Genomic DNA, 26,170 nt, shown 5'->3' with positions numbered 1-26,170 from the left:
AGCCAATAAACTCACTCCTTTAAAGAGGCGGACTTTTTTTTTTTAAATAAAACTGAAAATACTGCAAATTGTACTTTGCAGAATATATGAAGAATCTGTTCAACAACTTGAATACCCATACTGTCTGCAAATGACCTGCTTGCTTTGTAGTTGCCCAGCACATAATAATCACTGTATACGAGACAGCAGTTGCCCTGCAGCCAGTCGGTTTGCCACCAGAGAAATAGCTATGCCTGACTGAACTGAGATAAACTTATGTCAAAATAACAAATATAACACGTGTATTTCTAGCTTGTCACCATTAAGCACATTTATGCTGCAACACTCTTTACTACTCACATGGGTATACTACTGTAATGACCTGAGCGAAGAAGCAGTTATCGACTCTCTGACAATGCCTACCCTAATTCACAGTTTCCCACTCTATCCGTCTGACCACATCACTCTCCTCCTTTGCCAATATACGTATTCAAAACCGCAAAGGAGAGAACCTGTGTGCTAGACCTCAAGGCATTTTCAAATGTGACAAATGCACCTAGTGATCTGGATTTCACTGAAATCTAGTATGGCTTGGGGTATGCATGTCTCATTTTGGAAATCTAGGACACTCAAATTTTTCCCCAATGCCAAGTAAGCGGATGCTTGTTCATCATAAGCAGGCTACTTCAGTGGGTTCTGGCTGGCAGGGAAGAAAACATTGGTTTCAATTGCTTGAGAGGGAAGCAGAAAACAGGTGGGAAGAATGGAACTTGTCTGTACAAATTCAAACTTTTGCAGACATCAATATCTGGATGAGTGCCTAGACCACCCTAATAGGGGAGGAATAAAAAGAAAAAGCTATTCCACTGCATCGAGAAGATGGACATCTAAAAAGAATCAGGTTTCACACAGTAGAAATGTCTAGTTTCCTCTAGCCAGCACAGAATCTAGATGACTAGCTGAGGCATAGATGGCATCACCATGGATATAAAAAAAAAACAGGGTAATTCTCACCTTGCATATAGGTTACATGTGAAATCCTAGTCACTCAGATCACTGGGAATCTTGCAACAATTTCAGTAGCATCATGGTTTTAGCTTACACAGGTTACCGAGTTTAGATTTTGCTTTTTTGATTATGCATCCTATTAAAGGGCATAAATCAATGCAAGTACCTTTTAGAATCTTAAGCAGCATGTTGACTTGCACTTAAATCTTGTATTATTACATCTGCAGAAGAGATGTATCGTAATACACTGAAATAATACAACATAAAGCTTCTCAAACAAATCTGTGGATCATGGGAACTCTTAATCATCTAGAAATTCAAAGTACAAACAAAATGGATAAAGTAGAGTTTGGACTTGGTTCTACAGCATCTTGAATACAAAGTGTAGTCTACAGTAAGTTACACTGGGCTGGCAGGGTGGTGGAGGGGAAGGGGGTGGAGACCTACTTCATGCACTTTTTAATTAAGAAAAACAAACCCAAACGAACCCAAACCCCAGCATCTACAGTTCCATGAAACAAGCTCTCCGTGTCCATTTTGAGTTACACCTTTGTTTCCCATACTGGTGATTTTAGATGTTTACAAATGGATAGAAATATTCTTACAAAGCAATCTACTTTGCATTCCATCATCAAAGATTGAGCAGTATATTGGGGAGACATTCATTATTGTAGTAAATTAAATTCCTGTTGTTAAGAACAGTTCATAGTTTATCTTAATAAATAAAAAAAATGATCAATAAGAATGTCTTTAAATGTTCATAATAATTGGAATAATCTAAATATAACTGTGGTTATATCAAGATTTGTCTTGGATAGTCGTTCCAATTAAACCTACAATAACAGACTTTAAAATAGAAAAGGACCTGATCTGAAGACTTAAAGTAATAAATGTACTTAATTAACATGTTGCCTTTAACCTTACATCTTGTTTCAGGCCCAAAATCAAAGACGTTTTTGGCTATAATTAGTCCTAGTCTTCGAAAGTCCTAAAAATAATGGAAATACTCAAGCGTGTGATTATAAACAAGCATGTGCTTAAGTATTTTGCTGAATAATGGTAATATGCAATAGATGGACCTCAGTGTGTACAGGTACATCTAGAAGCGTTGGAAATTCACAGAGGAAAATGTCATCTGCTATAGACTCCCACATTTATTCACAATAGGAAAGAATGACTAGGTATCTTGCTTTAAAAAGCAAAAAACAAAAAAATTTTTTTGCTGCTGATTACTTCATCTAGACACAGATCCTCAGGACAATGAAGGCCTCAACTCTAATAACACAATTAGCATTCTTGTAACTGCTGAATGTACAGTGTAATGTTGCTTCTTATGCAGCTGTCAATTAGGTAAATACTGAAGACAGAAGAAATAAAACCTCTAAAGATATGCTGAAAATTCAAATCTGGCTTCTGGGTTATTCACTGCATTGTAACAAAAGCATTAGAGCATTTGTTAGTTGTCTTAAAAAAAACAAACAAAACCAGAACAACAACAAAACAACACAAGTAACTGCCTCATCAGAGAGAAATTTTCATGCTCATGTCTTTTCGGGAGTGATTATGCCTTTTGCCGTGGGTTTACATGTTCCCGTTTCTGTGCATTCACACACAGTGTCCAGAAGAATTTAAAAAATCACTGTAATAAATGTTCTCTTCACTATTCACTCTCCAATAGCACTTGTCGCACGTGGGAATGCCTCACTCTAATATCTACACAGTTGTTCTCTAAACTGACAAGCCAGTTCTACAAAAACCTGAATGTTTACATTTTATTACAGTTATTAACATCTCTTTGGCATCTAAGGAACATTTCCCTAGAGGATCTTGTTTGTAGAGTTACAGAAGAGCTTTGTAGTCAAATGGCTCCGAGAGAGCTTTAACATGTGTACTTTACCCAGGATAGGACAGCTGTATGAAGCTTAGTATATTCTATTGTCAGTGCTGAGTTAGAAACCAAAAGCAAGCTGTACTCTGCTTTTCGTTTCTTTCATCACTCTCCAGAATGGTTTCTTTGCTTTATTAGAAAGCATAGATCATTGAAGCCTCACGCAAATAGGCAGCAAATGTGGTACATATCCATATAGAACACAAACCACAGCACATATTGGCTCACAATTTAATTTCTAAATGTAATAAAATAGCTAATCAACAAACTCAGCATCTTTTATTACTGTAAAGTCACGGCTTCTCTACATAGCAGTATGATTTCTTTCAGAGTGTGAATTACATTAATAACTCCGTTACTTGCATAACCAAGTAAGATGTCTAGACTATGTGAACATGTAATACAAACATCACATTCATGGGCACAATTTCTTCACCATTGTACTCTGAATTAACTTCACAATCTCTTGACTAATGATCTATTATAAATACATAGAAACCATTTGTCATTCCAGGCTATCTTCTCCTGTGCTTAAGTGTTAAGTGCTTAATACTAAACACAGAAAGGCTTTTTGTTACTTGTATTCTTGAAAGGTATCATTCTCACTGCTTTGAGAAGGTTAGTGCTGTTCATCTTGTTCATGTCTAGTATTCCAGAAGGAATGAACTTGTTTATGACTTGCTCAGTGTTCATGTAAAGTTCCAGATTTGTTAGGTGTAAAATGAAGTACTTCTAATAGCAGCATTTAACCTCCGAGATACCTGTATTAGTCAAACAAAAGTTAAAAGAATACTTTTGTCTGAAACCAGAAAGCATCCCTGTTATGGATGTAGCAATATACTAAATGCCACGCACTATGTAATAAGAATGAAGATTCCACACAAGATTGTCCTTAATATGGAATTAGCTGCATAATTAAGAAGATTGCAACAAAAGGTGGGATTAAGCATTGTCATCCTGTTAACCAACAGATTACAGCACTAAGAAATCTGATCCTGCTTGTCTTGATTATATTATTTTATACTGTGCCAACCAACTACAGTCCAGAGCAATCACAAAGCCATCAGTTTGTATTTTCTAAAAAGCTGGATAAACAGTAATATTGAAGGGCCTCCTCAGGTCAGTGTAGTCAGTAGTAATAAATATAGGGTTGTCTTGTAAAAACACATTTCTTGGGGATTCTGGATACTTCTAATGCTGGAGTATAAATACGCTAACCTGCAGTTTTCTAGCTTTTTTACATTCAGTGTACTTTTATCAGTCAAGTATGTTTCTGTTTACAATACATCTATAACTGAAAAAAAAACCACCAAACCCAAACTCAGAACTTGAGAAGAGTCAGTTTTTCCCCCATTGAGGCTTCTTGATTCTCCACCAGGGCTTCCTGACATTTGATAGAATACGCAGAAGCATCTGTCCACCCCATCTATACACAAATATGGCATATGACGTCCAATACAAAGCTTGTAAAGAAATGCTATTTCCACCACAGTAAACGGAGACAAGAGTTCCTCCAGATGAGCTTATCTGTCTTCCCCTGAGAGCAGAAGCCTAGCAAAGCCAGCCAACAAAATTAGATACTTGGGTTGTATAAACAGCCCCTTACATACAATTTCTTTTAGATCATGCTCAAGAAAATCCATCTCTGAGGTGACGTGTGTAAGCAGACACCAATTAGCCTTTTGTAAGATTGTTTAAAAAGTTTGCGTAGCCTACACTTTCTACTTTTTAGTATGCAAAAATCAAAGTTTATATTCATTTCTGAGTAAAAGCAACTTTATCACATTGTGGAGCAAAGTGATACCTAGTCTCCTCTTTTCCCTCTCCTTGTCTACACTTGTGTAACAAAACACCAGGTCTTACAAATCCCCAAAAGACTGATGCCTCCAACTTAAAGAGAAAAATAATTTCACTAAAACTGGACTTCAAGAGGTAGCACAGTTTGTGTGATGTGGGAGCAGAAACATTCAAGTTGTCTGCTTTCCCAATCAAAACAAATAGCTGTTATTGTGATTTTGAATGTGCGCACTGACCTCCCAATCTAAATCACATCTTTGTGAATGTTGCCTAATAATATGAAATAGCCAGTATCTGCCTCAGCTTCTACAAACTAGCTAACAAAAAGCAGTTCATCCTGATGCGTCACTGATAAAAACTAGCAATGGAAAGCATCAGTGTTTGTCACTTTTACAGCCTACAGCTCTCAGAAAATAAAAAAGTAGTCACTTGTCCTGAATTAGCAGAATGTGTACATAGAATGTGGACTCACTACTGTTTGCAAAGTAGCCTAACTTAATCTGAAGATGGCCAGTGTTTTAGCAGGTTAACCTTTTTTTAATTATTATTTTTTTAAATAGTTTACATGATAGCAGTATAACCATTTGTAGCAGTGGAGCAAGACACTTCACTTACATCACTGATCTACACAGACCGGAAAACAAAGTTTTCAGCTGTTTCCGAATTCAGCTCTGACTCTTGGTCCCAGGCAGTAGAGCAGTTCTACTTACTTTACAATGCTCAGTTAAAACCTCTTCTCAGTACTCTTTTTTTTGTCAAGACGGAGGGGATCAGCTTTTGGTTTGCATCAAGTGAATCACTTTTCCCCTTTGTTCCACTGTGGCAGCATATCTGCAGCTCTATTACTTTTTCAGACCCTATACCAAAAAGAGTGTATGAAATACAGCTCTTCATCAGTCTCCTCACTGAAGATCAAATTCCAGTTCCATGATAAACAATGACTCTGCATGACATAATATGGCCATGAAGGCATGATACAGCTAAACTGAAACTGAAAAAAAAAGAAGATAAATCATTATCTGCCCTTGTCTGGACATAGAGGAAATTTGTCTCAGAAAATAATGAAACTGAATAAATAATCAAAAAATCAACAGAAAAAAAGTTTTCAAAAGACTTAAAAGTCAAAACAGTATCTTTTAACCCTTAAGATGATTTCTAGTTAACATACAGAATTTTTACAATATTAGCTCCTGTCCTGTGCCGAAACTCAGGCTACATGAGGGGATCACAACAGTCCATTTTGGATAGGATATCAATGAAATATTAACAACATCAAAATTAGGTTTTATGCACCAAAAGCATGCAAAGGCTTTTGAAGCAGAAAAAATAACTGCTTTCAGCCTGGAAGATTTTGTTATAAGGTCCCCAGCTTCAAAAATCAATGGCTATTTTAACTCCTCAATTTATACCTGTAACCATAGAAAGTTTATATATATAGTACTGCAGTTTCAGAACATATAAGAATTTGCTGCTTATACCACCTTCACACTTTTAGGTACTCAGAAACTCCTTAATAAGCAACTACATTAATGTATCCCACAAGTCTATAAATTGACAAATAATTTTGATAAACACACAAACAACATACAGCATGCTAACAATTTTAAGATCACCTGGCTGCTTAAAATTCTATGTTTTCTTAGGTCTAACATCACTCTAGTCCACCATTCACTTGTTTCCTAAAAAGAATTAGTAAAAATGTCTTTATTCCTACTGGTTCTATGTGAAAAAAAAGGTATGCCGCCAAACACTAATCTTTGCTTCATTTAGAATGGCTGCCTAGCTTCCCTCACTTCAGCCATGGAGCAAGCCTGTTATGGAACAGCTGCTGTTAGTGAAAAAAGTCCAGACTGGCAGCATTCACAGACCACTGGGAAAACAGAGCCTTTTAAAGAGACAGTTCTACAACTCGCAGTCAATACCCTCCGATTCATTTCACTCAGTTTTTCTGAGACCCTACCTTAGAGCCTCCACTCAGGATTATGCTTCTAAAACCTATCAGAAAGTCTGGCTGTTCTCTGGATTTTCCCATGGAGAACTTCCTGCTCCTCTAGACGAATCTACCCTTCTTAAAACATTTTTTTCCAGTCTTTTATTGCTGCTGAATCCAATTCAAAAGGGGCCCATCTGCTCCAGCTACATCATCAGGAGAGTTCTGCACTTTCACGTAGCTGCTGGAGTTTCTGTCCCCATGCAGAAGCTGGAATTGCTCCACCTACCCCCCTCCACACAGAAGTGAAGGAACTGGTGGATCCACAACACTTTTGCATCATCATTTCTATACTGACTGTATTTCTACAATGTAAACTCTCCTTTTGTCACATTTTGCAGGGTCTTAATTTGTTCCCTTAATAAAATGCACCATAAAACCTGAGTGCAATTTTCCAATAGGAAGAAAATAAAAAAAAAAAACTTATCAAATACACTAATCTTACTACAAATTCCATGAAGCAGTTCAAAAAGTCTGAAGGGGTGACTGTTTGTATTAAATTCTATCAACCGCTAGAGCGTTTTTTTCAGGACTTTTAACATTTCCTTAGCATGGAAGTGACTTAACCTCCATTAAATTCTGTAAAGACTGAAAAGCAACTACCTGCAAGTATGTTTTAGACGATCACATACAACATAACTCAAATTGAAAATGACATTTAACAGTACGCATGCCATTGTTAACCTCTAACATGCTCTGAAAATCGATCCTCTGACAACTCAGATGCACCAGCTCCACCTGAATGCAAGCAGACTGTATATTCCAGAACACCTGCAGCCACCTGACTCCTGCTGCTCATTCCAGGCTATTTGCAGGGCACAGAAACTTACAGAACTGTATCTGCAGCTGTGCTTTGCCAGGGAGCTTTGTCCAGGTAAAGTTCAAAAATAAACTTAGTTTTGAGCCACAGAAACCCTTGCAGGAAGTTTTCTCTGGTTATGAACGTTTCTTTTCTATAAATGAGCTTAAGTAAAATATGATAAATTTGAATTTAGTAAAAGAGTGCACAAAGGTTCTGGATTGTAATTTAAGATACAGTGGAACTATAAAATTAAGTTTAAATGGCACAATTGTCTACTCGGATATGAACACTAGCCATGGGAATCAGCTGGAGTTCCTAAATTGCCAGCAGTTCCTAAATTCAATTTCTGGGCAGAAGCTGGCAAGGTGTTTATAGTGGAAGTTATTGTACCATGGAATGTGTTTTTTCTGCCCATTCACAGTTGATTTTGGGTGCAAGTTGTGCCTCATCTCTTCAGCTGGCATTAAACAGAAGTCTTTTCTTTGCACACAGCACTACTTCACAGTATCTGCGAAGGGCAAAAGTGAAGAATTTATTTTTATTGATAATAAATATGAAGTTTCCACACAGTCACAGAAATGAATTACAACTGAATAGTAGTCATCAGTTTCCTTACCAAACATAACGCATGCATTTTAGCTCATTTGACCTTGGCAAACTCCAAAAATCAATCATTCAGTAATCAAGAAACAAAATAAATTATATTATTAACATAATTTAACAAAACAAAAATAAAGCTTCAGTGAGTATACCTTTAATTCATAATTTACCTATAATAATTCACACAAACTAACACGAATGAAGTTAATGAAAACCACTTGAAATCACGTTTGGGCAATTTGTTCTTTTGAGAATTAGGCTCATTAAATGTTGATATGCTAAGCACTGTGATGGCGTTGAAGTGAAAACGTGTTCCATAATCTCAAAAATTCAACAACAATAAGTGTTCATCAAGTTTAGGGTGTAAAAATAATTTATTAGCTTTTGCTCGTAAAAAAAATCAGCTACTATTCTTGTTTTTTAAACAGCAGCACACAGTCAAATAGGTAACAATTGAAAAGTGTTCAATAAAAATAAGGCAAGCTGAGTGTAAATTTGTTCTTTAAAAATCAATGCCGTAGCACTACAGAAGCACAGGTAGCAGAAAAAATAAACAAGAACATGACCAATCACCAAGCTACTTCTATGCTATCCGATCACTTTAGCCAAGGAAGCAATGTTAAAGCAGTATGCTAGCAAACTTTTCAAAACTATCAAGAGTTAATTAAGATTTAAAGGCATCCCTTGGGGGTGGGGGTGGTGGCATGTGAAGTATGCAACAGTGATGGTAATTTTGTATTCTGTTGTTTTAAGTTCGTAAAACATCATAGAATACTGAAACCAAAACTTGCAAGACAACAAGCCTTGACGCTACTATTTTTGATCAGTGATCCGCTGTAAGCAGAGTTTCATGTAGGAATTTTTATTGCGTATTTCTATCACTGCATCTCTGACAAGCTCAATGAACATTTGAGGCCAGAGCTTCTGCAACGACTCATTTTTCATATTGATGTCAGCTGCTTCTTTCACTAAGTTCTCGACGTATGTCTGGCAAAATGTTTTTCTTTCCTTGATTTCCTGCATGGGAGAACCATTACACATTGTGTAAGACAAAGGAAGAAGAGATTAAACAAGAGCAAACCCAAAAAACAACCACAAAAATTTAATGAATTAAAGAACAGAGCGATTAGCAGGAAAAGAGGCCATTGCACACTTTTTCCTGGGGGTTTTAAGTTGCACATCCCAGGATCTAAGTCAAGTTTTTATGAATGTGGCCAAAGAATCTTATTGTATTCATAATATTCATATTATATTCATTCATTAATTTATCTTAAATCCACAGTGAAAATTTACAGAAATTATTAAGTATCAGACTATTTTCTTTCCTTCTCTCCCTTCCCAGCTTTTCATGATTATAGTACAACAGCTGGAAAGTTTATGTTTATATCTGCCCTAACAAGAATCCAGCATATTGTCACAGAAAAATATGCCAATATGCATCCTTTCCACGGGTTCCCTGATGGACTCTGACAAGTGCATGGTTCCACGGTGTACTACATTAGATACTGAAGTAACCTGAACCTTTAAAAATAATAACAAAAATATTGTACTTTGTGCAACTACTAGCTCCATATTTTAGTCACTCAACCTGTATTAATCCCTGTTTCTGCAAAGTTTCTATAAAATGCCATAACAAACTTTGAACAATAGGTTATATTGGTGCTAAATAGCTAACTAGTTTGATTTATGACACTGTTAAAAATGCTAGGTCATGCTTCAGCCCATCGAACCAGAAGTTTTCTTAAATGAATGCTAAAACAGAGAAAATACTTTCCAGCTGTTTCATCTAAAAAGCCAAATTGTTAATCAATGAGTCAGATGTTCATCTTTAGCAATAAACTTATTCAGTCACATTTATTATGCAAGTTCCTGCTGATGGGGGGGGAACTGGAATCAATCTTTTTTGCCTATCTTACTCTTCTCTTGTAACATCCTGTACTATCTGCTGCCACATACGTAACACTATAACAATGGACAAGGTGTGAATTGCTGCCCTGGGAAGAGAAAACAAGGCATGTATTTAATGGACTTTACAAATACGAAGCTTCTTCTATTATAGTGCTCGTTCCAGGTAAGGGACATGAAGAATGCCTCACTGTATTACTCGATGCCATTCAAAGTTTTAAGAGCTACTATCACAGCTTTTGAAACTGTTTTCTTAATTTCATCTCTCCATACATGCAGTCACTTTTTTATGCGATGGATCTGAGATAACACAACCACACTGCAATAACTGAATTCAGTGTTTACTGAACTTGATTTAATTTCTTTCGCTAGAGGATATATATATTTCCACATAATCAAAAAACAAATAATGGGACAAATGTGGGAAGCAAGGTGCATACAGCTAGAATTCATGATGATTGCTCAGAAAGGAGACTGTGGCTGAAAGAAGCATGTTCTCCCTGGGAACAATTTCCCTCTGCCCAAGGAAAAGAGTTAGCAGATCAGAAACGCAAACTAAAACAAGCATGACTGATGTACTTGTCTGAAACAAGCCAGCCTGCAATTTTATTAGTAATTAAACCCAATACATTTCCTACATATTTATTTTCCTGTAGCTCATTTAAAAGCTAGGAAATAGCTCTTTATTACTACAGCCTGCACTATCTCAAATCTTGTCTGAAGGTGTTCACCAGTTCATTTGGGATATACTTTCAGACTTTCCAATTCCATTAGCAAATCCTAAAGTGCAATATACATTTTACTTTGTAAAAAACTGCTCACTTCTTGTATTTTACTAATGCAGGTACATTTCATTACAAACATAAGGCTTGTAGGTGAGAATGTATTTCTGAGACCTCAGCACTGTTCCGGAACCACTTCACTTAAGACAGAAACTGACCATTATACAGTATTCTGGCAAAGATGAGTTAGATGAAATGTCTGATCATACCTGTAAATACGGTAAGCAGTGATATTTTAAAACCAACATTCTCAACAGCACAACTGAAACTTGATATACAGACAAATGCCATGAGTAGTAGTCTAAGGTTATATAACAGAGGATGAAAGTATTCTGTAACGATATACTTACCTCAAGCTTTTCCATATGAAAGTCCTTTGTCATGTAATTCAACACTGCTCGAGTTGCGCTTTCCCCTCCATTTCTTCTGCTATCACTACTTTCCTCACTCCCAGTCCCAGATTTCTTTCCCTTTCCGTCCAGCAAATAATGGAATTGCTTCCTCCTGTGGAAAGATAATAAAGATATTTACAGTTTTAATTACTGGAAACTAAGTGCAGCTGTTTCTAGTGATTGTGAGGTTTTATTTCTTCTCTCCCTTTGAACATGTACTTTATGAGCTTTCAAGTTTATTGCATCCTCAGGTTACTCAAAATATATATGACTCTAGATATTCCTCTGTTAATTGGCTTCTATACAATTGACTTTTTGACATGTATCACACAGCATCTCCTAAATAGGAAGTCTTGCAGCTTAAACTTTCATTAAGTATGTATCTATAGAAGACTAAAAATATTTTTATTAAGTACCTTTTTTCTTATAGCACCAACTCTTAAATCTGTTAACTGCTATTGTCACCCACTATAAAAATACTCTGTCCTCATTGTGAAAGCCCATAAATCTTCACCAACACCAGTACAACTGGAGAACTAAACAAGCAGCACATTTGTGTGCATGTGCCTTTTAATCTTACTCAGGAGACTTCATACAACTTCTGTGAAAACCTCTGGCTACATGAATGAGGAGATGCTAATATTTCTGCAATAAGCAGAGAACCTATCTTCTATAAGACGTACTTTGTGAAATTTTTATCTTTTTACCTGGAAAGAATTTATCATGACAGTATGCAAAAGAATTAAACATATGTTCTGGACAAATTCCAGTTCCATTCATTGTATTTACCTAGATTCTCCAAATAATGAAAGCATGCGATAATGTGGCAGCTCAGAAGATCCTACATATGCTAGAATGCCAAAGAGCCTTTCCGCCATTACAATATCATTTTCAGTAACCTGTGAGGGAAGGGGGAGAAGGGAAAGAAAGGAGAAAAAAAAAAGTGAAGTTTCAAAATTGGCACATTCATGCTTCACTACATATGTACACCGCGAATTAACTGAAATTTGTTATACAGAGCACTGCATAGATATCTACTCCAGGCATATCTTCAGAAGATAGATTTGCTTTTACTGGCACTTTAAATGTACTTTAAAAGAAACCAAATTAAGTACTTGTGCTTGTTTTATTTCCTGTAATTCTGGAAACTTTAATGTATACACATGCTACCCTGTGCTTCATGAAATGACAAATTTTAGAACGATTTCTTACACTGAGTATCTGAAGACCAGACATATTAAATCTGCTTCATACTGCATGCACTTACAGAAGGTCTACTGGAAAATATCTGTATGCTGGAGAAATGAAAAGAATCTGGGCACCTACATGTGAAAACATAATTTATGGTCTCTCTTACTTTGGCAGCATCATAGAGAAGTCTTTATAGAAAGACATGCTTTAGAGGGGCGGAAGAGAGGAGAAAGGAGAAAGAAAAGAGGAGAAAGGAGGAAAGTATATTCTCTGCATTTTTCAACCCCCCAAAATAACTGTTTCTCCATTATACTTCTCTACATATCATCCATACTGTTGTGTCAACATCAACTTACAGAAGTCTCTTTAATTTTCAATGGTTGAAAATTTTCAGGATTAATTTTACATATTTCAATTTTGTATAAAGAAGGTGGAAGAGGTTTATTTTTTGGTGGTGGTTGTTACTGTTTTTCGTTTGTCTTGGCTCATAACCTCTGGAGACCATGGCCTGTGTTTCTCTTGCCCTGATGGCCAGACTACGAACTGATGTTAACTGCCAAAAGTTTGTTGGCACAGTTTCTAGACTCCTGGCGTTCCAATAAGCGCAGAAGAAATCTTTATGATCATCTAAATCTGACCTGGATAACACAGGACAATGAAACTCTCAGTGACTTCTTAACTTCTGGATCAAATTTAATTTCCATTCATCATGTAACATTTTTGGAAAGCAACCCATTATCAAATAAACTTCAATACTCACAACATTTATTAAGTACTTCCAGAAAATTTTTGTGTTCTGTATTATTCAAATGTGTGAGTAAAATGGAATTTTGATCCAAATTAATGTCATTTTCTTATATTCTTGTATAATGTTTATAGACTATACAACCTACACTTGCCTAAAGTATACTGCAACAGCATAACGCAGGGAGAAATTCACCAGAGAAAACATAGGTCAGGAATTTAGAAATGTAAAGTCAATTCAATTTTCACAGTGTTTAGATTTAATTTTAAGTAAAAATGAGCAAATAAGTCTTATGTAGTAGCCTAAGAGTATGTGACCTCGCTAAACATTCTGTTAACAGAAGCAAGGTCTATAACAAAGAGCACAGAAGGCAGCTAGGGAAACAAAGACCATTGCAGGCAGAAACGTCTGCTGGAGGAGTGATTTTAATTTATTTATTTATGTTAAGAGAAGTATAAGGACCAGGTCAGCAGAGACAGCAATGCTGAATACGCTCTCCACAGAAACTCATGTTCTCTACCTTACTCCAGTACATTGTTCGTTCCATTAATCTCAAAAAGATTATAACGGTAATACCACATAAATGTAAGTCTATTATGCCTGCTTCTTGCCAAGTACAGAAAACAGGCACCAACTCAGTCAATGTGATGCATCTGTTATATTGTAGGCCCTACCACTTGATGTAAAGCATTTTGTAAAGTTTAGTAACTTCAAACCTTGATAACTCTTAATTAATCTGAGACTACAATCACCGGGAAAAACTTCAAATAGTGTCTCTCAATGAAGAGAATTTGCTTCTTCACAGTTAGTAAATGTAACAGCTTGACAAGGGAACAAAATCATAGTTATGGGGAGACTAACACTCAGCTTCTAGCCTGGGACATAACTGGAATGAAAGGGGGAGTCTGGGGAGAAAATAAAAGCTTCCTCATATAATTTTGATTTTTTTTTTAAGTTTAAAAGTTCTAGATTTATGCAATTTATTTGGTTAATTCAGTTTAGTTATATTGCTTTTATTCCCCAACTATATGTACCTCAGAGCTGGCAACACAATAGTCTTCACAAATATTGCACACAAATTATAATCAGAATAGCAGAATATGCAAAATTTCCCTTTCCATCATCTGAAACTATTATTTAGAGCTGATCCAAGGTCCGAGAGCACACTTCAGAAGTTTGTATTCTTTACTTTGAAATAGGATCTTCTATTATTGATTTTAAAAGAAAAGGTAACATATATCTGCGAAGCTGGATACCACGACTTCTGCTGTAGACTAATGAAAAACAGCCATCAGAGCTCATCTCTCTCTTCTGCTTGGCTATGACACTTCTCAAATGATTAATGACAGTAGGAAAAAATTTCTGCGTGCACATCTTCATATAGTGTGGTCTGGCTGAAAAAGTTTGTTGAGGACAAAAATGTTCTTTAGTCATACGTATTTAAGATTTGATATATGTCAACATAAAATGCATGCCGTACATCCATTTACTAAATTCATTGCCAAGCACTATTAAATTCAAAGTTTTCCTTCAAAGACTAAATTTGCTGACCTTGAGATTGTAACAAAAAGTCTACTTGAACAGTTGTGTTACTTTCTTTTTTCCCCTTCTTGCTCCATGAAGGCCAAACAGGTAAGATTTATCTTCTATTTTCTTTTAATCTGAATCACTAGTGTTGATGTCAAAAATATGATGCAGTAAAAAATAAAAAAAACTTTAAACCCACATTCAACCTTTTCTTTTTTGTTTAAGTCAACTTTGCTGGGCAGTATTTGTAAAGTACTAAATTCAAGGTTATTTTAAAGTTCTTGTGGGATTACTATCACTTTTTTTTTATTTTCAAGATACTGTGCTGTTGGAGTCAGTCATATTTGCCTTCATCTTTTCTCTGATAGTTAATTCAGGTAAGCTCTTTAACCCACTCTTCTGTGCAGCTATCAGATGTTTTGCAGAACTAAATCCAAGTAAACCACTTTTGTGCTATGGCTGTTCAGACAACTAGTAAAAATATCTAACACAAAACATATGATGATGATGACCAAATTAAAACACCAGATCTAAGCACTAATGCTATGAATTATTTTTGTTTTAATTAACTTCCGTAACTCCACTGAAACTTATTCAGCATTTAAAATTGAATGCACATTCAAACATTGTGTTGCATCGTAACTATTCTCACTACCTTTATGATCAAAGACCAAGTGTAAAATAACCATTTTATATGTTTGAATAGATTTACTTTCAATTGATGTAAAGGGGAATACAAAGTACAAACAGCAATATTAGTGTCCTAACTTTCTATTGATTTAAACATAAAACACACATCCAACAAAAAACCCACATACCAATGATCTTGTACATAGCAAGCAGAAAAAAAAGACACTTTTTCCTGTGACAGGCTTAAAGATGAAAATAATATTTTAGCTATATTTTGTAACACTGGAAAATATAAATAATCATATACTGTAAACTACCAAGTAGTCTGTCAAACACAGATTTTTGCACAAATATTCAATGTCAGCACTGTGATAATTTTGAACATAATAAAGTGCTTCTTAAAATCAAGTAAAACCGTGCAGTTCCTAGGTTTTTTTTCAGAAAAAACATGCAGAAATAATAAAAAGCTTTCCCTTCAGGTATATCCCTGCCACCCAGGTACAGACTCAGACTGTCATTTGCAATTGCAAATATCTAAGACAATACACCTTTTTCATGGCAACTAAGAACATTATCAATTTTGCTCACTGTAACACAGTGCAGTTGGACTTAAATGCACAGCACAAGAAGTTACACAGTGAATTCTACTTAAATTTGTTTTATTCCTAATACTGAAAGGACACTGACAGGGTCCTGCTCATTTTATTAGCAATTCATACACTTTTTTAAAAACTATGCTAATTTATCTTCTAAGACCAATAGTAAGAAGGAAGCAACACTGTCCCTACCTTTATTCCATTTATCTTCTGTAGATTAAAATGGTTCAGTCTAAACAGAACATAGTATTTCCACAAAGTAAAGTTGACAACCGGATTTCCCTGAGGATCAACTGTCAACTGTTCAATGCGATGCATCTGGGCCAATGCGTTGAACTGCTGCAGCGTCACAAGATTTGTCTCCTTAAACTTCAGGTGCTTAAAAAAAAGAAAAAAATCAAACCACAATAAATTAAATGAGGAAACAATAACAAGTGAACACAAAGATTCCTATTCTGTGCCACTCTAGCGATTTTCAAACACAAATAAACAGTCTTTAGGTCTGATGAAGCAACTAAGCTCATTTCATTTGTGGTCTTTGTGGCAAAATACATCAATGTATCAACCAATTGGTGTATTACATGTATTTAGAAATGTCAACATTACAAGCCCCTAAAATAATTATAAATCCTTTAGTAACAGCACTAATATTTTCAATGCCACAAAAAGTAGTGATACTACTTCAGCAATGTTTATTTTAATTCTGCAAGTAAAGCAGCTGCAACATCCACACATCAAAATAAGTACAATATATTGTTTTTAAATATTCTGCTTTTTTGGCCATAGCAGGCTGACACTAAGTCGTACCCTCCTGTTCCTCTGAACCATGCCCTACACTAGTGCTCCTATGCGCCTGATGTATTTGGCTACACAGTAGCATTCTTGAGGGAAGGGGGAGGAGGAAAAATTGATGGTGAAGATAAACATTTAGTTGAGATTCTGCTATCCCTCACAAATTCCACCCCCCCACCCCCAACGAAACAACTGTTGCATTGAGACAGTTAAATTTGTCTGAAGTTCCAACAAATTTATCTGTCTCACTGAAACCATTAAGTTCTGTTATACTCAAAACTTTAAAAAGAAGCAGGAAGCTCAAGAGGTTATATCATCTGAACAATGAATTGCTTTATGTATATCATCACTGTTTTGCTTCCAAGTGACTGATTTAAATGCCCAAGGAAATAAAAGTACTAAAGGGACATCTCATTTATGTTGTTTTGCTTCATTAAGAACTGAGGAATTCCAAGAGCTGTACTGCTTTAGCTAGCTATCGCCTTTGAATTTTACCTCTCTCTTTATCCTACCAGCTATCTGATCTTTGCGCTCGCCACACAAATGAAGGTCTCCTGATACCATGGATCCATAACAATACTGTAGAATAGCAATACCGTACTTACATATCAGTTTTGCAACTTGAAAGTAATCAGCTAGGTCAAAGGAATTAAGAGAAATAATAACCAGCCTGAAAACACCATCCTGTGTGAGCATCTAAATGAAAGTCTTGATTTTTAGAAGTACGAGGTTAAAGTCAGCATTATAGGATAACACCAACCAAATCTGTAATTCAAAAATGTATCTATTTATATCAAAGCACTCAAGGGTCACTATGCCAAATTAAGGTTCTGTTAGAGAATACATATTCCATAGCTGTTCACACAGCTGAAATTTGAGGCATATTTACCACAGAATTAGGAAATTTTATCTTCAGTTTTGTTAACACTTGAACAATTTCATCAAATTCTATGAACATAAAGGAGACTGTGACAATAATTCCAGCTGTTTGAACGCTCCAGTTCCGATCCAGGCACTCCAGCGCTCCAGCACCATACAAGCAAAGAGTGTCTCCTTCCACTTCCACTAAATGAGACTCAAGAACAGACAAGCCTTCTACTGCACTGCTCAATATTGTATCAAGAGACCTGTGGAGGAAATAAAAATTCTGCAATATAAACGAGATTATTTTGAGATAGTAACATCATTCTATTGAATGATAGTCCTTTCATTTACCAAAACCCAACTGCCAAATATGATTGCATTTCTCAGCATTCATTCATTTGCAGCACCCAATCTGGTTCAAAAATATTAAGGACTGCAAAATCCTCCTTCCATCAAGTAACGCTGCAAACGTTCTACTTTGACAGAAAAGCTCTGGGTATATATATATACACATCACTCATATTTAATAACCTGCTTAAAAAGTTTAACTCTGAATGCTAACTTTTGTGTTACTTTAGGTATCTAAACCCAACTTAATACAATGTATTTATTCAAGCAAAGTCACTTTCACATTCTGTTTGCTATAGGAAATGTAAAAGTTATGACACGAATAAGTGCTTTAAAAACAGACAATTGTTAAGATCAATCCAGGATAATGCTATTCACAGTATTGAACAGTTATTTTTATTCTTGACAGGAGTATCACTTCCTCCTCAAACCCACATGTCACATTACCAGTTCAGGACATCAGGATTCATTATTAGAGATGAGCAGAATCTTATGGCTTATTATCCTTGTTTAATCCTTAATTAATAGGGATAAATAAGTACTTTAAAATCACATGAGCTTTCCAATTCATAAGAGTGATTTTAAAATTAAGCATTAAGTCCAGGTATTCTCAGCTCTTATGTCTTTGTGTCTTACTTCCAACACAATACACTCAGCTGACTGGAACTGAAGTGCACAGAGGCTTCAAGATGAGCACAAATCACAGGTTTAGAAAGTTGTGTAATGATTGCTACTATTACCTTCCTACTATTTTTAATGTATTTTGCTAGTGATCATTCGATCAATGTTTTCTTGACAAAATCAACCAGAACTCTTAAGATTTCACTCTTGACTGGAAATGTTGAGAGCCCATCACTTTAACGTGAAGTTGTAATTGCTTATCTGTGCTGAATTTCACATGCTATTTTATGGATAAGTCACTCATCTTGAAAATATCTTATGAAATTCTTCTCTATTATAAATCATAGTAGTAGATCAATGTCAATTTTAACTTAGAGAAGGCTAAAGAGTAATAAGGAATCAAAGCAAAAAATGGCAGGGTTCTCTACAACTTCTTAATTCTAACATACATTGCCACATCCTCACCCAAACTAACATAAATCAGTGATAAAGATCACTATTACACTTTCATTTCTCTAACCAGTCATGAAAAAGAGAAAAATTTCAAACCTAAGTGTCAAATTCAGAAAACTCAATGTGCTGTAATTTACATAAGACAATGATATTATGTGTATATAAAGCACATGGTTTATTTTGTTAACACCTCTGAAATTTTGTATTTCATAAAAGTAACTACACTTTGATGTCTATAACACATTCTACAAATCTTAAGCTATGAAAACTTTCACGAGAACATGGAAACAGATTTTATGCATTATATTTTACTACTGTAGATTTGACAAAAGAATCCTAACATTCGTGGTCAGGAACTACAAGGAATGAGCCAGCTTTAGTCACTGTAAGCAGAGACAGCATTACACCAAAATCTTTCCCACAACTCCACAGGAAAAGTCTTAACATGTTACTTAAAAGCATGATTTTTCAAGAAATGAGAATCTGTTCATGTACAGGACAATGCTCAAGTTACCATAGTTACATTGACTTGGTCACAGGGGATGATTACTAACACTGAATTAAATTGTGAAGAAACCAAGACAACAAGAAAGTAGTGGCTAATATATGTTTGGGGGAAAGCTTTGGAAGCACAGGAACAGAAAGGACTACAGCAATTCAAAAATGCTAAGAAAAAAATGTTTCAAAAGATGCAGCACTCAATGGGAGATAAAAACCAGGTCTAGCCAATACCTGACTGAAACCCAGGTGGGTTCTGTTTGTGAGAGGCAAAGACTTCCTGCCCGTACCTGACACTTCCAGTGTTGATCAGGCACAGCAGGACGCTGTAATTGCTATTGAATTTGTGCAGACTATTTTTTCGGACTTTTGCCTGAGCTAGCCAGGTTGAAAGTGTGCTAGTTCGGTTTTAGCCAATCCAAAGCACACATTGTTCACCACATTCTGCATTTGGTTTTTAAATTATACAGAATGCTGGACGGCCACCTTTTAGATGCAGATAAGCAAGCCATAACGTCACAAAAACAATACAACTTTAAACCAACAATATAACTTTAAACAAACAATACAAAAATTACCTTAGGAAAAACTATCTTAGGAATACAACTAAGTCAAAGAATTGCTGTTGTTCAAATACCACGGGTATGAAAGTGGTCCTGTAAGAGATGCTGCTGTTCAAACTGAGAAAACACTGTTTATGAAACCTCTTGATACACAAAGAGGTTACAAACATTTGTAATGATCATATATACTCATTTTGTTCATTTCAACTGAAGGCAACAATCTAAGCTGTCAAGGAAATGAACAGCCTTAACAAGGCTCAAGAATTCATATGTAACATTTCTTGCAAACATGAAGTCCTCCCTTATTTAGCAAAATCACATAATAATATAGCTTGGACTTCTTTAGTCAATGAGTTGCTGTTATACTACTTACTTATTATGTATTACCTATTACTAACGGCCAACAGGTTTAATCATGAAGTAAAACATCTTTTCAGGATTGATTTAGATATATTACTTTTTATACTGAAATACACTGAGATCTCAGATGTGAGAAGTAGTAACTTGGGAATATAAGACATGAATAAGAAGAAATATTTCCCAATAAAATACCTGCTTTCTTCAGGAAATACATATGCAGCACTGCCATTGATCTGACAGGGTTCGTTGTCTTTATCTTGGTTTAAAGAAGCCACAAGAGCTATTCGATTCTGCTGTATCTCCCACTGACGTGCAATATTACAAATCGTTAACCGTTTCTTTTCCTGAAACGAGATATAAGTCATACTATGTTATGATAGTGCAGCATCAACATACTTGAGTGTTCTGAAAAAAATATTCTGCTTAATCAAAACATTTTAAATTGAAGAAACAACAGTACTGGTTGGTGGTTATGCACTAAAACCAAGGCATCATTCTAGTGCTATTTTGCATGACAGCCAGCAAACAATGATTTCGCAAAAACTGCAATAAAATAAACCAGAAAAAAAACATAATAAATCCATAACTTGTGAAAGAATAAAGTTAAACTATCTAGTTTGGATAATGACAGAAGTCTCATTTTAACAGTCTAGAGCTGCTTTTAATACTCCCTCAAAACAGGGCAGATGGATTGTACTTTCCTCCATGCTGCCTGAGTGACCCTAGCACTTAAGCTAAAACAATTACGCAACTGCTCTCAGTCTTAGCAGTACGTGCATCACAATCTGCATGGGGAAAAAAGTTACCTTCTGAAAAATGGAAAAATTCAATTTCATAAAAACAGAAAATGAAATTACCTTCATAGTAGATATGACTACAACAGATCTAAGTTTAAATATTTTGTAATAGCTTTTTAAGTAGTTTTTATATTATAAACGGGTCTTGTCAATGAACCAGTATTTCAAAAGTCTGATAAGTACTTGTTCTTTACAGTCATGGAAATCCTGTCAATTACCTACCATTCTAATCATAGATTATTATTCTACTGTATCACATCGATATGATTTAATATATCCCATTCAGCATACTTTAAAAGGTTAAAGAACAAGGTGCTTTGTAAGAGCTCACGGACTGGCAGGTGAACTCTCAAATGAAAACTGCACAAAATAAATAATATCAAAAGCTAAATTCATTGTTAGTTTCACGTCATTTGGTTCTTCTGAATCAGATCTGATTCTCAGTCAGCCATCTCACTGTTACACTACTCCCAACGAAATTCAAATAGTGACTTAGAATTTCCAACAGCAAAATATTATAGAGCAGCCCAGCATAAAATAAATTTACATCCACAAAACATGGAGAAAACAGAGTATCAGTCAAAGCCAATGATTTCTTGGTTGATGTTATCATATTCTAAATTGATGTCGCTATAGAAATGCAGCTTTCAGATCCTTACAAAGTTGCAACCTTAATTTAAAGCTTCCCACTCTTAGGAAGTATTAAAAAAACATGACATTCTAAGAATCCTTTAATTTCTCTTATATACTTCAGAACATCCGCTATTGTAACTGGAATACAAACAGATGTCCTAGTATTTTGGAATGGAGGGGGGAAAGGCAGTCTGTGTATTTGTGACTAATTTTACCCATAAACAGGGGAAGGATAAAAGGTGTGTAACCTTCAGATGTACAAATGAATATTCCACTTCAGTGCTGTGAACTTTTGGATTGAAACAGCAAGTACTTGTTAACTTCAAGCTGCAATGATCTTGAATTGGGTCTAAAAAGATCTCGGTTGAAGTAAATCCCCATTAACAACTACTTCCTTAGAGCATAAGCTCAACAACTTTATCAATTTCTTACTAGTGTTAAAAGCCTGTCTAATATTATAATTTTAAATATCATTACACTAGTTCCTGTCTCCTTTAGAATATTTTGTTAGGTTGATTAAGGTACAAGAAAACACCACAATATTGATTCAGATTTAGAATGCTGTACCCAAAATCCTGAAGGCTAGAAAGGCTTTTCTTTGTTTTAAAACTGAACATTTACATTTCTGTTTTAAGACAGACTCTGTGGCTGGAAAAAAAAAAAATCAACACAAACCACAAAGATTTATTATAGCCCCTTTTTTCAAATAGGAAAAAAAAAAAGAAGATAAATTATTTGATACGCCTATAGAGAAAGGCAGGGGACCAGGGTAAACCTAATTTTATAATTTGAAATTAACCCATACTCACAATGCTCCCAGGTTTAACATATAAAAGTAACATGTGACTGTTACCATCATGTTTTTACATAATTCCTTTCACAGTGTGAGAGTTGTGGACACCACTGCAATGCAGTTCACTAAAAATGTTTCTCACAGTACTCGGTGCTGGAAACGTGAAGAGTAAAGCACTACAAATGAATATTTCTTTAAAAAGCAGAAAATAGTAGATCAACAAAAACTCCAAGCATTTCATCATCTGTGACTGTGAATTTGTGGAGCCTGAGAATTCCTTTACTCCTTAAGAACAAAGAACAACTGCATATAAGTGTTTCCCAGTAAAACATGTAATACCTACATGCAAATCCCTCATGCTGCGGCTATTATACTGAGTAAACCCCATGATCTGTTTCAACAACTGATAATGCAGAGGCAGATCTACTAGACTTTAAATGCTCATAAAAAAAATATGTCCATAATCGTCTAAAACTGACATCGAAAGTACATGAGAACTACTGTAAAAAGTTTCTTCTTCTGAAAGTTTTTCTGTTGTAATAGAGCTCAAAACTCTACTTCACATTCAATTTGCCCAAAGAGTTACAATGTTTTCTGGTTAGAGAACACTACATCCCCAACAGTTACAGACTTCAGTGATGACTGGGCTCCATATCACAGAAAATAGGTGGAAGTTGAAATTGTCAGTATTTTCTTCCAATCACATTTGAAAATTCTGTTTGTTCTGGAGGGTGACAGTCTCCTCACAACAGCTCTACTGCTTTGTTAGCCCTCAGTTGTGGGATGCTGGATTCCTACAGAGCTTTGAAAACTTCCAATAATTCATTTTAGAAAAAGCATCTTTTAGAAGTGTGAAGATTCTACTAGCAATAACTATTTCTTGTTCCAGTATATATTAAGTTCAGCCTCTATTGGAAAGGAATTACATTCTCTGTACGTTTTGAAGTACTTCTCAAACTCTCCCACAGGAGTAGGTTTTAAGCAATAAAACAATAGACTGGAAAAAAAACAGATGAAGAAACTCCGCTGTTAGAGTAGACAAGTATCAGTAAGGGAAAAAGAAGAGATGACATTGCTGAAATTAACTTTTTTAATGCAGTGAATACAGGAAAGCAGCAATTGTTTGCTACTGAATGAGTGCTTGTAATGTCATTTACACTGCATGTAGCTTAAGGAAGTTTGGAGGAAACTGACAACAAACACTGCAGAATATGATTCTCTAAGTATTTTCTTCAGATTTAACTATGAAAAAAATCCTACAGTTAGCAACTTTTTTCACTGGACATTCTACCTATGAGCAGATCTGTTCCTTTCAATTCAAATGTGTGGAACAGGAAAAAATGAACTAGAACCATAACACACAAGAACATACTTACAAAGGAAAGATATGCAAACTCACTGAATCATGCAAAAAATATTGGTATTTGGCTCTTAAGCCACTTAACTATTTGAAGATAAGAAAGACACCTCGATAAAATTACAAAATCTATAATTTAACGTTGCAATCTGAGTAACAATGGCATTATACATTAAAAATATATTTTTTTCTTCTAAAGGAAGTTTCCACAAGCAAAATGCACTGAGAAATCCAGGCCATCAAGACAAACATCCCTCTGCTACAAGGAAACGTTACCTCAATGGTTAAGAACATAAACTACAAATCAACACTTTCAATAAACACCTACTTTTTTTTCCATTCCAGAGACACAGTTAGCTCTCCAACAGCATAAAATAGCACCATGTGTGAATATTATTCACTAAATTCTTTATGTCACTTAGAACTGGCACCAAAACACCAAACCTGAAGAGACTTCAAATACATCAGTATCTTTCAGGAGAAAAAAAACAAAAAAAACCAAAAAAAAACAAAACCAACAACAAAAAAACCAATGACACTGCTTCAAAAAAATTGACTTTTTTAAAAAAACAGAAAATCAAAATATACATGAATACAAATATACAGGAAATGAAAATACATTCTTAGGCACTAGAGACAGAATTCTTTCCTTTCCCCCCTTTCATATATTAAGATTATTGGGGTTTTTTCTACATACTTGAAACGTCATTTAATATACTGTTAATATTCTGTTTGTGTCTTCTTATTTTTCAGAGCTATATATGTTTGCTACACTTCTTACAACCTCCCACAACTACTTGCAGCCTAATCCCCTTCATGAAACACGATTTTACCTAGGCAACTCAAAAATATGGATACATGAAAAATTTTTGTTTGTTAGTTTGACTGCTAAATTTGAAAGAGTTTTTTGAAAGTTTTTTATATAACCATTACTGGATGACAAAAAGTTCCAGGCATCTTTCTCCAAAGAAAAATGATTTGGAGACAAATGGCAATATTCACACAACAAATGGCATGTAGATACTCTAAGTCCTTGAACTTTGGTCTTCTATTAGCAGCATAGGTCATTTAGTCACCAGCCCCATCAGGGTATTCTGGAGTGCACCTCAGTCTCTCCTGTTGGAGCTATTCCGTCTCCAGCAGTAACCAGGCCAGGTGGTCTGGTAGATAAGCATTCTCCTGAAAAAGACGACAGCTGGAGTCTAGCTGCTGCTCTGATGATTGCTTAACTCTTTCTACAAAAAGAAACAACTTCAACAGGAAAGAATGAACAAAAAACTGCTTCAGAAAACCCTGCATGGCAGCAGTTAGAGCACTGACCTGAAATGGGGAGACCAAGGAATTTGAAATCATTTAAAAGTCCTTTACTTTACTCTGGATTTACTTCATCTCTGGATTTGTGAAAATGAAGTTTGCCATCCTTTTAGACATATCACACTCACATATTCAACGGGATTTTTTTGCTAAAGTATAACTTGCATAGTTGACTGGAGAGAGTTTGAATTGTGGAGTGCACTGTTTAAGCTGTAAAAAAAAAGGTTAAAGAGATAGAGGCATATTGGCATATTTAAGAACTACCACAAAAAAATTAGGACATAGATTATTGCTGTGAACTCGTTTACAGTAGGCTTAGAACAGCCACAGAAAATACCTTAAGCAAAGTCTGTTTATGGCTTTCACGCTTCCTTTCTTCCTCTTTCCTTGCTGCAACAGATGCCATACGTCTTTCTTCTTCCTGGATGAAAAAAAAGAAAAACAACTTCATAAAAGGAGTAATTAATCAGACTCTCAAAAGCATTGCTAATAAACTATTAATATATTTTTGTGTTTGTATTTGAACTGCAATTTTTATTCTAATGCAATGTTAGGATTTTTAACTTTTTAATGTTTCTGAACATTATTAAAAACTATAAAATCGGTAATTATAAACAAATCAAGAAATATGAAGAAACAGATATGCACTCAGATACAAATGCTGAAGATAAAGCATTTGTAAAGGTCTTTGAAAAGGTATAAAGCATACGGTGAGTATGACAGTGAAAATTTGCATTTTTAAATATAACAGTGCATTATATCTTTGTAGGAGTTTCTGCAATGAGTAGGATTTTTTTTATAAGTGAAGACAGAGAGCAAATGAGCTGAATTCTATTTATGCTCAAATCATCATCTAAGATTGATTTTTATCATTATAAAGCATTTCCAGGGGCTTACTTTTCTCAATCAGCAACAGAATTTGAGAAGAAAATAGTATTTTCAAAG

General features: G+C 35.2%; 1 protein-coding gene across 4 annotated transcripts in view; it reads right to left on the bottom strand.

The window, feature by feature from the left end:
• Positions 1 to 7,904: 7,904 nt before the first annotated feature.
• The window catches only part of LRRC49 (leucine rich repeat containing 49), a 54,657-nt gene continuing 36,391 nt past the window's right edge, over positions 7,905 to 26,170 (bottom strand). For 2 of the 4 annotated variants that reach the window (XM_075431986.1, XM_075431987.1), the window contains exons 3-9: positions 25,563 to 25,646; positions 20,524 to 20,675; positions 17,514 to 17,751; positions 16,025 to 16,210; positions 11,933 to 12,042; positions 11,102 to 11,255; positions 7,909 to 9,081 (exon numbers count right to left, since the gene is read on the bottom strand). In XM_075431986.1, the coding sequence (XP_075288101.1) occupies positions 8,878 to 9,081; positions 11,102 to 11,255; positions 11,933 to 12,042; positions 16,025 to 16,210; positions 17,514 to 17,751; positions 20,524 to 20,675; positions 25,563 to 25,646 (1,128 nt within the window). In that variant the 3' untranslated portion in view covers positions 7,909 to 8,877. Of the gene's footprint in view, positions 9,082 to 11,101; positions 11,256 to 11,932; positions 12,043 to 16,024; positions 16,211 to 17,513; positions 17,752 to 20,523; positions 20,676 to 25,562; positions 25,647 to 26,170 lie in introns of all 4 variants that reach the window. The other 2 variants (XM_075431985.1, XM_075431988.1) reach the window with 2 other exon arrangements.

Source organism: Opisthocomus hoazin, chromosome 10 (genome assembly GCF_030867145.1).
Source record: "Opisthocomus hoazin isolate bOpiHoa1 chromosome 10, bOpiHoa1.hap1, whole genome shotgun sequence".
Lineage (NCBI taxonomy): Eukaryota > Metazoa > Chordata > Aves > Opisthocomiformes > Opisthocomidae > Opisthocomus > Opisthocomus hoazin.
This window is presented reverse-complemented; position numbering and strand designations above follow the sequence as displayed.